The following is an 18274-nucleotide window of genomic DNA, read 5'->3' on the forward strand; positions in this document are numbered from 1 at the left end:
GCAGTGACTCATTATTTGCAAATGCTATTATTTCGTTACAATTGCCATACTTAATGTAGTAATGACAAATCCTATTAAACATATCCTTGACCAGGGCCGCATTATTTTGTCGGCGTCTCTTAGCCACATCTAAAAAAAAGATGTCGCGGGTGTCCGGACCTCCACGTTGGCTGCACCCCTGACATGCATTCCAAGTGGAGTTTAGAGTCAGTGGGAAAGTGAAAGTTATCCCCAGCCCATGGGCCAATGTGCAATTAGAAGCAATCGAATAGGGACTTCAAGTCAGCATAAGAGCATGTTAATTGGTGCTGTTGTGATGGCTGCATTGAATTGCTATGTGAAAATAAAATAAATAAAACGTTTAGATTTTCGTGTGTATGAGAACAAACACACGCAAGACTAAACCATTTTTTGTTTATTTTACCAGGTCAAAAGCGACTTATCCACAAGCTGCACACACGTGTGCTCAAGTGCACACACACACACATCAACCACACACGTACTCATACTTCACATCGTGACACCATCTCACACACTCCACTCATCAAGTATCACAAATTTCACTGCGGGAGGTCGGGTACATTTTAATAAAGTAGCAGCGTATAGCTGCTAGATCAAATATAAGACCGGTAGGCCCTGAGAGCAATAATGTAATAAAACACGAAAGTATCGAGTGCTGTTGAGGTCCCATCTCACCTTCTCACCTGGGAGTCCATTCCTCCCAGCCTGACCGGTCTCTCCCTGCCACATTGTAAACGACACGCGATGAGACAGGGGGCACCACAGACTTCTCCCACGTGCTCACAGCATGGGATGAGCCGAAACCGTGTTCCAATCGGACCGCGTGCACATGTACCGTGACGAGCGTTCTAATGAGAGCTTTGCAAGCCACACGAGCGGCAGCGTATCTGGGGCCATTAACACGCGCACACGTGCAAAGGGTGTAACCGGCTCATTTGAAAAATGCTGGCATTTTGTCTTAACCCTGCGTCGAAGCCCCCCCCCCCCCAATTGTATCGCCAGGCTGAAGAAGGTTTTCATAGGGCAAAAGGGGAAGTGGATTGCCGACAGGTTCAATTTAGGCATGGCACCCTGGAGTAGAGGTTACGGGGGTGTGAGGTATCGTGACAATGATGGCTCACAACCTCGATCCCCGGTAAATACGCCACCGCGGGTGTGAAACAATTAAAAATGTAGCCAACTAAAGCAACGCACGCATTTCTTATGCATGGGCTTCTAGAGAAGCATTAAAAAAAGCGTTGTATTACTGCACACAAGCCATGTGTGGGTGTGTTATCCAACATGGCTTTAGCTTTTTTTTGCTTTGTACATTTCCTATTTATCATTGCGATTCGGCCTGGGTAAGGAACTGCTGTAGTTACCGTTGAGCCAGGTTTTCCAGGAAAACCATCCGCCCCCGACTGACCTGCCTCACCCTAGAAAGACATACAAACAGGACAAGGACCATGCTGTTTACAGTATTTTATTTATCTATTTTGTTTTGTTAGCTGTTTATTTTAATTTTAACCCTTTCACCAGATGAGGACATAGTGACCGTGTCATTTTCAATGCTATGAAATGTGTTTTTTTTCCATTGAATGGTTTTAGAACTGTTCTGAATTACTGTGGGAGATTCTCACAGAGATTATGATGGCGTCTGGTTGTGACTGCAGCTTGTGCATCGGTGTGCAGGGAAATTAATTGTAAAACATGATACTGAGGCCAAAAACAAGTTTAGGGACTTCAATGGCAGTCGTGCAGACACAGACTGAACACCAGACCACTATAATCCATAACATTCAATCTTATATTAAAATTAAAGACAGTTAAGAAATGGGAAAATGCTACATTTTCAAATCAATGCCACTTCTGTTTCCAAGAAGAGTCAATGGTAGCAACATCGGTCTCATGTATAATTTCAAGTCGGTTAATGGCATTATTAGTTCACGATAACCTTTGCAAAGTATTCTCAGCTTGTTACTAAGAAATGATTCAACTTCACTGTTGTGTTTACATGACTGCAGGTGAAAGGGTTAGTTAAACAGATTAAAAAATTACGCAATTTGGTCACGTTTATAGTTGACATTTACATTTCAGATTGGAATTTTGTGCAGAATATATTCAAGAAAACATTTTGCCTTTTGTCACTCAATCATGCAGGAATACAAGCTGCATAATGGCACTGCAACAGAAGCAAGCAAATTAAAACATTAAGGCAAAGCCGAAAGATCGCAGCTGAAAAAAAGAAACACGCTCACATACAAAAGAAGACAAAAAATGTTAAAAATAAGCGAAAAACAATAAAATACAAACTCAGCATTCAGTGGAATCTGCTCAACACCACTACATTAAGCAAAACATATCAAACTGCGGACGTGAAAATCTATTGGACAAGTCATTTTCTTAAGTGGGTTAGGTTTGTTTACAGATGTTATTTTCAGCATGGGGTGAACGATTCTTAAAATTAGAGCTTCAACATAACACAAACCAAGTTGTGCCGTTGTTATAATGAGCTAGTGTGCCACAGGGAGGAGGAAGGAATTTAACTGTTGACCTTTAAATTGAGGAAGCCAGTTTCTAACCCTCATATTACCTAGCAACCAAATGTCAATGGTCAGCAGTGCTTATTATCCACTACGCAGCATTTTTGTATTACAATAAGCAGCACGTATTAAGCTGGTTCCACCGTCTTGGTTTTTTTTTCCCAACAGGTACATGAATGTGGATATCAAGTGTCTTGATTATAAGGACATTTACAGAGTATTCAGATGTGGTTGATGTTAGTGAGTCGGAATCACCTTAGCTGGTAAATTGCACGCATTACACATCAGCGAATATACATGTTTTGCATCAGTCTTTGGATGAACACATTCTTAGCTTGTACAGGTTTGTATATCACAGACTCATTTATAAAAATAATTTCCCTACAGCTCAAAGTTTCTTCAATGTATGTCCGCATATTTCAAACAAGCTTTACATGTATATTAGATAATCATAAATGCACAAAAAATTAAAGCCTTATTTGAATCATCTGCTTCATGACGGTCTCTCAATGCCGTGTTGTTCATTGAGGTTGTTTGACTATACTTCACCACACCCGTCAGTGTGGCTTGGTGAAGTGGGGAGACCAGCATCGGTAAAGATAAAACTTTACCACTGATGGTTAGCCATGGCAGCAATTGTACTTGGGTCACTGGGTTTCTCATGCAGTGCGAAAACGCATGTGCCACTGTTCCACCCGAGCTCATAGTGTCGAATTCTCCTTTAAAGCCATTTTATCTGACCAGTTTCCACAGATGGGACTGTTCACAACCTCAATTCGTAACAATGCCAATCAGCATACCTAACAGCAGCTTAAGTTGAGACTAATTTGTATTTCATTTGCCAAACAATTTGGAAGACAGATTACACACTAAAAATGATTTAAATGCATTAAGACTGTAACATTTCCTACATGTGCAGAACAATACCGCTGCAAGGCAGACTTTTCTGACAGAACAAAGAAATGTAATTATGTTGAGGTATACACAAAAACATTTTTTTTTACATCACGGGCACATTCATTTCTGACAGGGCAGCAGGTCAGAATATTAATGCTATCGAGATGAACAATGAAAGCTTTGTCAAAAAACGTAATTCTCAAAATTTCAGGTAAAAAATAAAATTAACGACTGAGGCCCACAAAAAAGGGGGATTTTGTGTGCCCATTATGGGGAGTACCTTCATCCCAGGTGCCCCGTGATCTCCTGGTCTTCCGCTCATGCCAGGCTGTCCCTGTAACAAGGGAACTCATTACTGCTTAATTAGAGCATGTATGGACACAGATAAAGGCTACTCGGTTAATTAGTAAGCAGACATAGTAGACATTTTTTTCTACCTGAAGTTCAAAGTGTTCACGATTTTTGGCAACTGCTGTACATAAATGAACTGGAACTAGAAAAGACAAACATGTTGAATTTAATTATAGTCTGCACTGTAAGTCTGAAGTGAGAAATCAGCATATGCATTTTAAACGGATTATTACTACAAATCGTTTATGAGCGCTAAACACTTGGGGTTGCGGTAGAGTAGGCGGCTCGCAAAGCGAAAGGTTGCGAGTCAGCCCATCATCTCCGTGAGGTCGATAAAACGAGTACCACTTCGTGGGGAAGTCAACAGTTGGTGTCTCCTATGGATAAACTCTCTCCTGCCATAGGAAAGTGGAATTTCCACCATTGTCTCATGGTTGTAAAATGGAGACTAGCAAAGCATACATGCTTATTTGAGCCAGACATCTCTTTGAATTTTAGAGTGTGCTATCCACACAGAGGCAAATATTAAGATGGACAATTTATACGACGTGGAATGTTCGTGGAATTTCTGTTTGCGAGTGGCTGTTAATGGTGTTCTAAACACCTTTTGCTGTGAGTGGGAGGTGTGTCCAGCACCACACTTCGCCATGCTTATGTTAAATGTCAGCGTTAAATTATATTTTAAAGATGTCTTATATCACTAGTTTCCAAGAACAGAGCTGATGTTCATATACTGCACTGACTCATTTTTGGCTAAGTTTAACGAAGACCCAAGCCAAGTTTCAAATACCAATGACCATGAGTGCTGTGTGTGAACAGACATCAAGACAAGGAAATGTTCCATGCACACAGTAACATGCCAATCCATCCTTGTCTCTCCACTGCTGATGTTTGCATACCACCCCGCATTTACTAATTTAAGGCCGAGTCAACCTAGGGGAAGACTAAGACAGGTTGACATACCGCTTGCCACCAACGTTGTTTTTCCACTCCGCTTACGTCACACGCAATGAACGGGTCGAGTCACAGCGTATGACGAAAACGATTAACCGTACCCGCTGGCTCTGCTGAGCTCTGAGCTAGATTCAGATGTCTTGTGAGGACAGACATTCACGGTTTGGTTCGAGTTTATGTTAACAGCCAGTGGAAAACCACCAGTACTGTGCGGGCCGCGTGCTGGCATTAGGCTCAGATGTGCCAGTAGAAAACGGGTAGGGGGCCGTCTATAAATGACGTCACGCGATTTTGGACGATTTTTTAACCCCCCCCCCTTCGTCACACGACGTCACAAAAAGTCAGACCCCCCCTCAAATATGATGTCACAAAGCTCTGCCCACCCCCCCCCATATAAAACATGCTTCAAATCGCTTTAAACTATTGTCATTGTAGTGCTTATTTAATGTGGTGCTGCACTCTGATTTTGTAGGAGAAAGCATTTATTAATACGTCTATTTAATTAAGTAGAACGTGTTGTCTATATTTATTTAACGTTGCGCATTTTGATGTGACGTCACATCTCTCACCCCCCCCCCCTCCTTGTCACACATCGTCACAAATGTCTGACCCCCCCCCCCCCTAGGTGCGTGACGTCATTTATGGACGGCCCCTAGGATATTCTGTGGCTGGAAATTGAAGTCAGGCCACTGAGTTCATTGTATAGCAATTCTAACCCACAATGCCATACCTTTCCAGAGCACACACACGCCCAACATGTGTACACAGACACAATAAAAGGACAGCGCAAGTTGAATTGGCATGAAATTGAACTAACCGGTGGTCCAGAACTTCCTGGGATGCCCGGCTTGCCAGTTTCTCCTGGGAAACCCTACAAGGGGGCACCACACAATTCAAACAAATCAAAACATACACAAACACAGCTCGCAATATGAGAACAGAAATTACAGCAAACAAGCTATGACACAACACTATACCAATTTAAACACCTAACGCATACAAGTGACCATACAATGGAAACAATCACCAATGTGATATCGTGATATGCCACATACACTCGCAGCACGGGAACAATTTGGAAGTGAAGGACAATTATATTACCATGCATAGGGGCTCATGAAAGGCTGCTTATGGGGTAACGTGGATTTGATACCAGGTTCAAACATCTTCATGTGCCTTGTTGTTGGTGAATATGGTGACGGTAAACAAGTTAATCACGTTTGAACCACCTCTACGGGGAGGATTTGAGTTTGTTTTATCTCTCTCTGTGTGTCTCTGTGTCGTCTCTCTCTGCTTGTGTGTCTGTCTGTGTGTCTCCGAGTCTGTGTTTTGTCTCTCTCTCAAATTTTGCAATCTTTGGAAGAACGTAATCAACCAGGTAGGGTGTTGACTGTTGTGTTAGCCGACTCTCTGTGTTGTATTGCATTATATTTCTAAGTTTACTAGGTTTGTTTTCTCATTCTTTCTTACCTGATGACGATTGCTTGTGTTGCAATAGAAACGTCGTTTTATTATTATTTATTTATTTATTTAAATTCTACGTTACTTTACCGAAAGAACCAAAGAGTAATGGGTGATGGTGGTTTTTGTGATGTTGGTGTGGTAGTGTGGTTATAATGGCCTGGCACAAGCGTCGTGGTGACGTCACCGCCACTTAGTGGCAAATTGCGGTTGTTGTTGTTGTTGTTATAATGGCCGTAGCCGGCTATAGAGGTTGCTGGTTGTAGAGGTATTGCTCTCATGCTGAATGTGGTGATGAGTATTGTGACGATTGTGGTGATGCTGTTGATGTTTGTGGTGGTAATGGTTGTGGTGTGATGCTGGGAGTGATTTTGATAGTCGTGGTAATTGTGGTGGTGGTTGAGCATAATAATGTGTATGGTATTGTTGATGGTTAAGGTAGTTGTGGTATTGGTTATGGTTGTAATTAATATGAATGGTAATGGTGGTATTAGTCGTGGTCGTTGTTTTCGTGTTATATTTTTTGGTTGTACTTCTGGTGATGGTGGTGGTGTTGGCGGTAGGGGTGTCGGCGGTAACATTGTTGATGGTTATAGTGGTTGTGGTTATTGTGGTGGTGATGGTCTTGTAGCATTACTTTGGCTCTGTCCGTAATTGTCCCAGGCACAGCATGTGCCATGCGACGCTGGCAAATAGCTATCAGATTGGAAGTTTTTACTCCCAAAAACAACGACGTTCATTTTATTTTTAGGAAACCAAATAAAAAATGTTCTCGGTATGAGTTGGAAGCCAAAGAGATGGGAGGCCATGGGCACCCATTGGTTAGCCAAGGGTGGAGGGAGAGGAAACAATTGTGGGGAGCACCATATAGCTTGCTCCTCCGGTTCAGATATCTGAGGAAGAATGTATGTATGTTGAACTTCTTTCACACTGTACATAGCCAACCGTGTTAATTGGAGGTGCAGGTGAAGGATACCAATCTAAACACAAAAAGCAGTTCTAAAGAAATGAGTTTTCAATCGAGATCATTTAAAAGTGCATAACTCCAGTGACTTCCTAATATCAGAAGGAAGAGCGTTCCAGGTAGCCGTGGAAGCACATCTGAAAGCACGTGATGCAGTGACCGTCTTTTTACAATAGCGAGCCAAAAGCTGCTGCGAGTAGCTGCATGTACCTAGCTGCATTACCTCTGCATTCTGTGTTTCAATGGCAATTAGCATCGTGTTATTCGAATAGTAAAGATGAAAAATTGTAGAATTCAATAAAAATTGACTTCTTTTTAGTTGGGCTATTACGCTGTTCCTCTTATCCAACATGCTAGGCCATGCCTGTTTATGTTCTGTAAAGAATATATCACTGAAACGTTCATGTTCACGATGCAGCTCTGTCAACATATGTAATAAATATATAAAGATGATTGTATCAATTCAGCGACATATTAACAGTGCACAAATTGTGTGGTGGTCCTGCGTTGGTCGTAGAGCACAAGCGTAATTAACAAAAAACACTCAACACATTCGTCAATAACAAGCTCTTGAGAGTAAAAACATATAATCGGTGACATTTTTGACAATGGCCCTTCTCCAGAAACGGTGATTGAATCCAGCAATGCAATGCAAAGTGTATATTGCCCTATGCCTACAGGAACACATGTTCCCACAATGCAATGTGCCAGCAACATTTTTATAATTTAGCCTTCAATCAAAATTGTTGATTTCATCATAAATACTTTTTAATAATTGAAGGCTTTGGCTGTTACCCAATAGCTAACATTAGTTCACCATTCATATTACAATACAAAAATAAAATTGGTCATCATAAGACATGAAATAAAAATAAATATAATCAGGTCCTATGGAATCCAGTGCCGTCTCCAACTGTGATTATCCACTCTGTCTGGTCTCTTTATTTGTGTGCGATGAAGAAGGGCCAAAGCCTAAATGACACCTATTATTTTATTGAGGCCACGGTGTTATTTACCCATGTGCTGGGTTAACAGTGATGTATTACGAAAGCATGCTAATCTTGAGTTTACCTATGTGGCTTATCACATTTCAACTCGTGACCTCAATGGTGCTAAATAAATGTTCCCGATGAGATGATGCAATCGTTGAGCTGCCCAACCACGATTTTTTTTTGTAAATGCGAGAGCATGCATAGACTAAAGAAAATTAAAACGTTTACATGCCCTGCAGAGATCACAAGACTTTCGTGTGTGAAAGGGTTATTGTTAACACGTGGGTGTGCATACCATCGGACCGGATAAACCAGGGGGCCCAGGAAAGCCAGGGGGACCCTACGTGAAACAAACAACGGAGACATTAGCTGGTGCGGCAAAATAATCAATGCACAGGGCAAGACATAACATGTATTAAGATTCCGATTTAAAGCTTTCGTGACTGCAGGGTTTCATCTTCTTGGTTCTTTCGGTAAAGTCACGTAGAAGGGAAATAATAAAATAATAAAAATAAACCATTTATTATTTCCCTTCTACGTGACTTTACCGAAAGAACCAAGAAGATGTATTAAGATGATTGAATACTTTATTTTCCACATAGATTCATAAAAATCAACCGGAACCAAATAATATTGTCCCTATATGTTTGGATACAGGCGTTAAGCACACAATACACAACCATGGGTCAAAAACGATTGTCCTACGGGAAGCGTTGTTACCACCGGAGGAATGCAGATTGTTTTCGTCTCTACCAACAGAGGAGGAGAGACTGCCCTGGTGTGACAGCCAGCACACACCCCACTTGCAATCCAGAGGTCGCCGGTTCGATTTGAACTCCCGGCGGGGCAGTTGAAACGATGGTACAAGTTTCTTAAATCCTGTCCTCCCAGCAGCGTGTCCATGGATACGTACGTGAATGGTTAGTCGCGTACATGGGTATGGGGACGGTTAGTCACATACATGGGTATGGATTGGTGAGGCGTATATACGGGTATGGGAAGGGTTGGTCATATAAATGGGTACGTCAATGTTAGTCGTATATATATTGGTATGGGAATGGTAAGTCGTATATGTGGGTACGTGACTGTTAGTCGTATTCATTGGGACGGGAATGGTAAGTCATATATGTGGGTACAAGTGGAGGTACTTTTGATCAAGGCATGTCAGGGCTGCACCTTTTACTAACAGAGCTCTGCACTCTTGTGAGCAGGGAGACCCTCGAAGACAGATTCACATCTGAATTAAATGGTCATCACCTCAGCATTGCTCTTTTGTTCATGCCGTATGGATCAGCAAGTTCGTTATCGGATAAAAATGAACATTAGTAAAGACGTGAATTGGGGCCTTAGTGTGAATTAAGAGAAAGAGGCAATTATAAGCCCCCACAAAAAATTCACATTCAACAACATACATTTTCATCAAATAATACGAACCTCACATTTTTGAATAGATTAAATATAATTGCTTACACATTCTAAGAATATTAATTTGTCATTAGACTACGCTAATGCATTTAACTCTGTAATTAGACTATGTTAATGACGTGATTAAAATGGACGCTTGTGTTGCAGCATAATTAGAAGATATGATATTGCACAAAATGTCTAAGTATACATTTGCCACCATTACGCGCTAACATCTATATATAACATACTGAACAACAATTAATGTAATTGTCACTCATTTGCAACACTGTATAATAATACAATACAGTATAATAAAATCTGTTCATGTAATATAACAATCTATCAATAAATCACGAAATACTTTTTGGTTCTTTCGGTAAAGTCACGTAGGTATGAAATAAAATGAATTCTATTTTATATTCTATTTTAAACCGACGTGACTTTACCGACGTGACTTTACCGAAAGAACCAAAGAGTATGGATCCCTGCAGTCACGAAAACTTGAAATCTAATTTAGGAAATACATTTTCCTTAGATGATATCAAAAGTAATATACTGTACAACATTTATATATATATGAATAAAAGTATGTCTGTCTGTTCCGAATACAAAGCCACACCGTTAAAGCTATCGCCACCAAACTTGGCAGGGTTACCTTTGAAAACCCCACGGGAAACTTGGAAGTACATGGCACGCCAACATTCTTCTATATGTGGGTGCACAGAACCTCCCAAAGGGCACCCCACACGGTCCCAGTGATGTCACCATCCCGAACCCAGCACGCATTAATCTGGCCACGCAAATCTAATACTTACATAATGACCCCATCCTGCCCATAAAGTTAGCCTAACAATTGCCGTTGATTGTAGCAGCCAAAACCCCGTTGGTGGTGATTCCAATTAACGGTCAACCTCCGTGAGCACGCCCACCATAGTCTCTCTGTGCGAGACAAACGACATCGTTCACTCTTCAAAACAAAGCTCCGCTTTATCGTTGTGTACCCCATTGTGGACACGCTTTATGACATTTATTACAGGCCCCATGGCACGGCAAAATCTTAACAGTTGCTGTAACGCCATTGACCCCCTCCTCCTTCTGAATACAGCGATTTAGCCACTCTACATTCGCAAGTGCCCGGGCAATGCCTTGTATTTCCCGCTTGTGTTATATATACAATAAGCTTCATAATGTGCCACTTACAATAGCAATTATACATTCGAAACTGCTGTAGATGCAAAGTAATTACAGCGATTTAATAACGCGTGTTTGTTTGTACCTTGCACGAACCCAATGTGGGGCAGAACAATTTTCGTATTAATCCCGTGTTCAATCTACAAACTAAATGTGATATCTAAATATATTATGATGTTGGCTCATTAATGCCACGTAAGCAATATTCCAAACAATTATCGTATAATCTGTGGCAATTAGTAAATTGCAGTACGCATTGAATAGTGGTAACCATTACATTTTTAGTTTGCAGTTATACACATGAACACTGGGGGGGCGTCTAACACCGCGGATTCAAGGAGCTGCTGGTGCGGATTCAAGACATGGATGATCCCTGTCGCAGTTGACAGCACACAATGCTCGTCCATGTTGTACGAGGCACCATCCAGCAATGCGTTTGTAAAGTGTCTCCCATTGCACACACACACACATATCTTCATATGAATGTTAGCAAATTGAGTGATCATTGATTTGAGTGATCTCCAGCAGGGCCTTTTTTTAGGTCTCGATTGGTCTTCGATTATAGATCAAATAGGGTACCCTATTTTCTAAGCATCCAGCTGAAATGGAAAACCAATGCCAGGTACTGAAAACAACTCCTGATTTTTTTTTATGTAACAGTTCTATATGAAAATTGCACTGTTACTGGTTCAGCTTTTTGTAATCAATGGGCGATTCGAATATTTTGGCTCAATCGACATAAGCGAGGTTTTGGAATTTGTTTTCTCGCTCTCTAAAACATGTCTTTCTTCGCATTTCTCCCTCGAGAAATTATATCCCGACGTTGCTAATTTATGTCAAAGCGCAGAGCATTATGTGAACTTTTGGATTTGCCCCTTGAAAAAAAAGAGACTCTGTAGAAATACTTTCCGTACTTCTTCAGTCAGCCCTCTCTTTTACCACAACCACACAACAACAGTGTTCCTTCATCTTTACAGATACGTGGTATGGTTCTATGTATCCGACAATGCGCTGTACTGCATATAAAGAGAACATTCATTCTGTGCTATTAACTGCTGGGGGCAAATGCTGTTCGTATGTATGTTGCATGTACGTACGTTGAACTTCTTTCGCACCGTACAGCCAATCCTGCTAATCGAAGGTCCGGAGTGTAGTATGACCAGTGCCATGTCTGGTCACCTACCTTTCCTCAATTATAACGTTTTTACACATTGCAACCGATAACCATATTAAAGCTGAGTCATTAAATCGGGCTCAGGGCAGGATAAGACATAAATTGCCACTTATGCTACACATACACAGAAATCAAACGCAGGCAACCGTAATCGCAATGTTGCATGGTAGCCGCTGTGCCACTGCTCCCCAAAATACAAAGATCCACCATGTAGCCTAAACAGACGATTGGGGTAAGTGCTGTTAGCGAGCACGTATGAAGGGCAGGATGGTACACGAGTGAGTGGGTAGCCAGCACCACGCCCACGTGCTTTTTGTCTCCCGAATGGCCATTTATACACATTGCACCAGGTACTAAATTTGAGGTTGAGTCGACCTAAGAAAGGCACAGGACTGGTTCAAATAGTAGTCACTTGTGTTGTCCATGAGTGGGAAACGCACTTGGGTCAATGGGTTTCTAACGCAGTGTGCTCACCGTTATATTGGCTCTCCCCATTAAATGCACACTCACATAGTGTGCCTTTGAGAGTTGTGATGAATCCAATTATTTGCAGAACCAAGGTGCATTTCTATGTGAATTGTGAAAATGCTGAAACTAGAGAACTCACAATGCAGACATCTGTCTTACTTGAGGAGGTCACTCCACGATCTCGGTGATTCTGGTTTTGTACTATTGGACTGGCTTAGGTGCCCTAAGCCAATTGATCAACTAAAGAGTTGTGTTTCTTTTTAAGTCAGCCAAGAAATTAATAAACGTATATATTACGTTTATTAAGCAGTCTGCGATTAAACTGTGTTCTCAAGTGCACTGTGTCATCAATTAATGCATGCAAAAAACATGTAACGTTAAAATTGGTTCTTCACTTACATTTGGCTCAATTCCAGCTCTGAGAATTGCAAATATTGGTTTGACTGTTAGTGTGGAAAGTGCTGCCCCGTACCGCGTGGTCTAGAGGTCACTTGAAGGGAACTCAAGAGCTACCTCTGTGGTGTCTGCTTCCTTGGGTCGTTAACTCACGCGAAGGGAAGTACGGATTTCCATTCATGAGTGGTTGGCATGTGGTAGAATACTAGATTATACTGGAAAATTAAGGGCTCACGTCCAAAGCTCCACACAGATGGATTCAATCCAACCCACGCATCCCAAGTACAGCATTAAAGTAATTTGCCACTGCCCCTGGCTATAATATGATAATCTAAATATTCTTCAAATCTAAATACAAAATAAACTAAAAATAAACCATAAACTATGTTTTTATTTTAGCAGGTAAGGCCCACTGAGCTAAATAGCTCTTTTCCAAAAGCGACCAGGCTACAAATGATAGCTCATCAAAGTGACGTATAACGTCAGAATTTGTTGCAGTAAAATACTCAAAAACATGTTTTTACATCTGGAGGGAAAAATCGGAGTATCCGGAAAAAAAATCCATGTGACCACACGGGGAGAACATGCAAACTCCAAGTATACAGGCGTCAGAGTCGATATCAAACCCACAACCTCCTCCATACCAGGTGAGGGAGTTAACATCTCAGCGCCGCGGCGCCCCAAAGTATACATTGTATCTTAACAGTTATCATACATGGAAAACAATACATTTGTTATACATGTGAATAAACGTTTGCAGAAAATTTTTTTGAACCTGTAGACAAAATTATGATTTGAGGAATTAAACATATATTTTTTTTAAATGCCAGCCTTGCTCATGCTACCAATTAGAGGGTGCTCGAGAAGGTATTCGGCCTACTCTTCCACTGTGACGAGATATCATGGAAGGGTACTCTTTGTTTTTTTCGGTAAAGTCACGTAGGTAGAAAATTTAAATAACTTAAATCACGACTTTTCGGGAGCAACACAAGCCTCCGTCATCAGGTGTAACCGCTCCAGTAAAATTGCTGTAGCATAGGCTTGTGTTGCTTCCGAAAGTCGTGATTTAATTAATTGTATTTTTCTACCTACGTGACTTTACCGAAAAAAACAAAGAGTATGAATCATTGCAGTCACGAAAAATTCAAATCTAGAAGTCATGGAAGGAGTTTATATTACCCCACACTCTATGCAATCACACGTGGCCTCCTGATCGAGTCAATTTACCAAAAAGAAAGAGTTACCCCAATCTCACCTGAGGTCCCCTTGGCCCCTCGTTGCCCGGGGGTCCTGTTTCTCCCCTCCTGCCCTGCGGATGGAACAGCAAAGAGCAGGAATATTGGTACTGTTCAGCATATTTTAACAAAAACGCAACGCAGGTATGCACGTGACCTCATACTCATGACACTCAGCATAAAAATCCAAAAACAAACCGTAGGCAACAATAAACAAAGTGATGCGAACATTACAACTGTGCCCAGAAAAATGTTTTTGCCAGCTAACCTTTATTGAAACAAGAATATCTGCTACACTCTCAGCTTCTGGCCCTTAACAGCATTTCTCATCCACTGCTTCCATCTTATGACACAAATTGACATACAAACCAATTCGCAAAAAGCACAATTTGCAACAAAAACAGACTGACATTCAGTAAAATGCTTATATCCCAATCATGTTTGGACTTTTTTACATAATGCTCTGCAGAATGTGCAAAGAGCTGTGCGAATCATGTGGAATTAGGTACACACAGAACCATTACATAATCAGTAATAACAAAGGATGGAGGTGGTTTTTAAAAGTGTATGGCAACATATTACGTTTTTATTCTCTGTGTTACAAAAGGAAAGAAATTGGTCAAACATAGCAATAATATTGTTATTATTACTATTTTAGAGAAAGGCACTGGTTTGACTTTAACACCAAATGACAGGTGTTACACTTCAATGTCTTCCCATATCCTTAAGTGCATTTACGCAAATTTAGTAGCCTGTGAATAACAGATGGCATCCTTTGGCCATACTTCACAGTTATATCCATCAGTGATGAATGCGCGTCATAGATGGCTGTATATTGCTGATGGATGCATGTGAATGTAAACGGGTGAGGAAATACACTTTGTTTCACAATTGGCGAGACTGTTGTCCAAAGTGAAGTGTACAAACTCCGTGCTCTGCACATTTTTCCTGACTTAATTAGCATTTTTATTCCACATATATACAAGTGGATGGGTGTTTTCAATATAAATGAAGTGCATTGTACACTGTGGCCAAACCTTTGCATGCAATACGAATGTGCCACTTGCGCGCATTACCGAGTGAAATCCAAAATGTCTATAGCGCAGGGGGTAAATGTTGCATCTAAATTATGATTTTCACTGGTCTTTTTTTTTAAGGCAATTGCTAAGTACAGGCCCAAAGAACCAAAACTTCCATCGGACAACAACCATTATCAACGTTGAAATCGAACATATGTAACATGCTTATTGTATTGGGAAAGGTCACAATGGCTTGGTAAAAAGCAAACGACATGTGTGGAGGGAATTCCAAAGTCAAGCTGTGCAAGGAAAAGATGCAGAAAATGTCATTGTTGTGACCTGCAATGTGGTGAGTGGGTGAGTCATTTGGTGAATGAGTGAGTGTATCTATGGGACCAACTCGAACAATTGCAACTTATATACTTGCATTGCGTTTGTCCTGTTCGCCTTTTGGCGTTCTCTGCTCTAACACTAGTGAGACAAGGCCAATCAGTTTCAGGGACAATGCATATATTATCAGAGCACGTTTATTTGCATGTCTTTCCAGAATGTACGTGTGGTTAATACATACTTGATGCCTTGCTATAGGTGTCTATTTGGTGTTTGAACATCTAACACCTGTTTTATTGTCAGAAAGGGTAAAGTATATTGTGTCGTGGTGGCTGGACATGGTGTGGATGAGATGAAACAGTCAGCCTGGTAGACCAAGTCCTCCATAAGGGGTGCAGGAATCAATGATTGAGGTTCACCGGAACAGACGCCATGTTAGCAGTGATAGAAAATAAGCATGTCTATAAGTGGCACATTGTTATCTAGCTTCAGCACACTGGCTGGTGTCCTCTTGGGCATATTCATCCCTTTGGCTGCCACTCCAGTCTCAGCCTCAACCACCGGCCATCATCCCTTCTATCAACGGGCCCTGCCCAAGCCTATTTTACCCATTTACATTTTTTAACGGTGAATATTATGTCTCTAACATTGCATTTGCGCTCTGATCCATGTGTTCCTCTTTCTGCCTCGCAATGTAAATCTAAGCATGTGTCTCTCCATGCCTCTTTGGAGACCTCTCAGCTTTTGTTCCACAGTCTGTCTGGGTCCATGTTGCTGATTCGTACGTCACAGCAGGTAATACGTACTGATTGAAACAGTTTTTAGGCACATTGGAATGTTGCTTTTCATTACAAAGTAATTTTTTCCAAACGCACTCCAGAGCGGTCTTGTGTGTGCCTTTTTACTGTACGTCATAATTTTGATTGCAGTCTGAATTCAATAGCTGCCTTAATTATACATACTCTGATGTGTTTTCCTTTTTTTGTTTCCCGTCAGCAGATATCTTCAATTGTTCAGATTACTTTTTTTACTAGATATTTATCTGTAGTCCAACTTTGCAGTCTTGTTTATTACGTTCAATTATTTTCAGGAGTGAAATACATTTTCTATTATAATGACGATGACATCAGCAAATCTGACATCGTTAAAATGTTCTCCTTTATGTTTATGCATTTACTTCTCAATACAATTTTCAGAAACCATCTTTAAATGTCTATGTGAATAAATTTAGTAAAATAATGGCTCTTCTCATTTTTGCAAATGTTTTTTATGAACACAAAGATATATCACATTTGTATTATTCGTTCATTTATGACAGCTTGGATAACTACATAATTTCCCACAGAGTCAAAACATGTTTTATGCTCTTATGCAGGCTAGGCACAATGGTTATGCATATTATTGTTTCTTATAAATAATATTTTGCATAGTGTGTATGTGGTCAATATTCGAGAAACGTTTCCAAACATCCCCTTGCTCATGTAGTTAGTTGACCTAGACAATATAGCATTAATGTGTGTTCTTCTTCTTGGTTCTTTCGGTAAAGTCACGTAGAAGGGAAGTAATAAAATAATAAAAAGAAAACATAATAAAATAATTATATTATTTTATATTATATTATTTTATTATATTACATTATTATATTATTTTATCATGTTTTATTTGTATTATTTTATTACTTCCCTTCTACGTGACTTTACCGAAAGAACCAAGAAGATGAATTCCTGCAGTCACGAAAGCTTTAAATCGAAATTTAGCATTAATGTTATTTTAAAAAAATCCTAAGTATTTATATTCATACGTTAAGAGGATAATGGGTCAGCAAATATTTCAAGGCAGTTTATCGCCATTTTTATAAAAGAAAAATGCTTAAGGTTAATGATTCTGTGTAAACATTTGATAAAGGAGGTCCACTAATCCTGTCCTGCTTCTTTAATAATTATATCATCCGCACCAGGGAGCTTTAACTTTTTTCATACCAAGAAGGGCAGAGACGACTTATAAAGTGTGACATGGAATATCTTCCCTTCATCTGACAAACGGTTTAATTCATGGGGTGTATGATTTTAATGAGATATAGACATGCGTAACATTTCTGCACTTATTTTAATAATATATGTCGATCACCTTTAATGGTTACATTTCTTGCCTGGAGGGCATTTGTAAAGTTGACAATTATGCAGTTCATTCTCGTTGCCTGCTCCAATGTTTTTTTTTATCCCATTGCTGGCTTGCTATGGCATTGTGATAAATGTTTACGGCGGCGTGTTCTCCAATTTCTTTTCTGACCCATTTCGTAATCGTCTTACAGGGTTCTGTTTTCCATATTTTGTTTAGCAACTCCATCTCCCTTCATAGCTCCCTCTTCCTCAACACGTCTCTCACGCTTTCCGATGCATTTGTTCTCCGTCTATCTTTCAACTTAACCCCCCTCCCCCACTACTATGCTAGTTTTTGTATTGTTTAAACTAGTAACATCCTGTGCAGTACTGAGATAATCTACCTCAATATCAAGAGGAGAAATAATGCTATCAATTATACCTCTAGGCATTTGAATCTGTTCTTTATAGTTAGTTTAAAATCAGCTAGATCTTGACCGAGATTTTATATGTTAATTATCGAGTTCCCCCACCCACCTGCAATTAGCTTTGCCCTCTCCTTGGCGATGATGAAGTGCGATTAACATCACACCAGCCTCTGATGTCATCCCAGGCTGTGCTGTACCCATTAGCTGTAATGTATGCTGTGCACCTTGCCAAACTAGATTAAGAATAAAGAAAAAAAGGGTACACTGGATGCTGCTATGTAATGGGTACGAGCGATAATATTTTTTTGTTTAAATGATTTCACGAACAAAATTTTTAATACTGTGACCGTAATCATATGGCAGTG

General features: G+C 40.3%; 1 protein-coding gene across 4 annotated transcripts in view; it reads right to left on the minus strand.

Moving 5' to 3' along the window:
* Window positions 1–18274, minus strand: part of LOC144722331 (uncharacterized) — a 156873-nt gene that overhangs the window by 51108 nt on the left and 87491 nt on the right. For 3 of the 4 annotated variants that reach the window (XM_078600504.1, XM_078600505.1, XM_078600503.1), the window contains 6 exons: window positions 14054–14107; window positions 8458–8502; window positions 5563–5616; window positions 3721–3774; window positions 1383–1436; window positions 697–741 (listed from right to left, as the gene is read on the minus strand). In XM_078600504.1, the coding sequence (XP_078456630.1) occupies window positions 697–741; window positions 1383–1436; window positions 3721–3774; window positions 5563–5616; window positions 8458–8502; window positions 14054–14107 (306 nt within the window). The remainder of the gene's footprint in view (window positions 1–696; window positions 742–1382; window positions 1437–3720; window positions 3775–5562; window positions 5617–8457; window positions 8503–14053; window positions 14108–18274) is intronic. The other variant, XM_078600506.1, reaches the window with a different exon arrangement.

This window comes from Lampetra planeri, chromosome 14, assembly GCF_965212315.1.
Source record: "Lampetra planeri chromosome 14, kcLamPlan1.2.h2, whole genome shotgun sequence".
Lineage (NCBI taxonomy): Eukaryota > Metazoa > Chordata > Hyperoartia > Petromyzontiformes > Petromyzontidae > Lampetra > Lampetra planeri.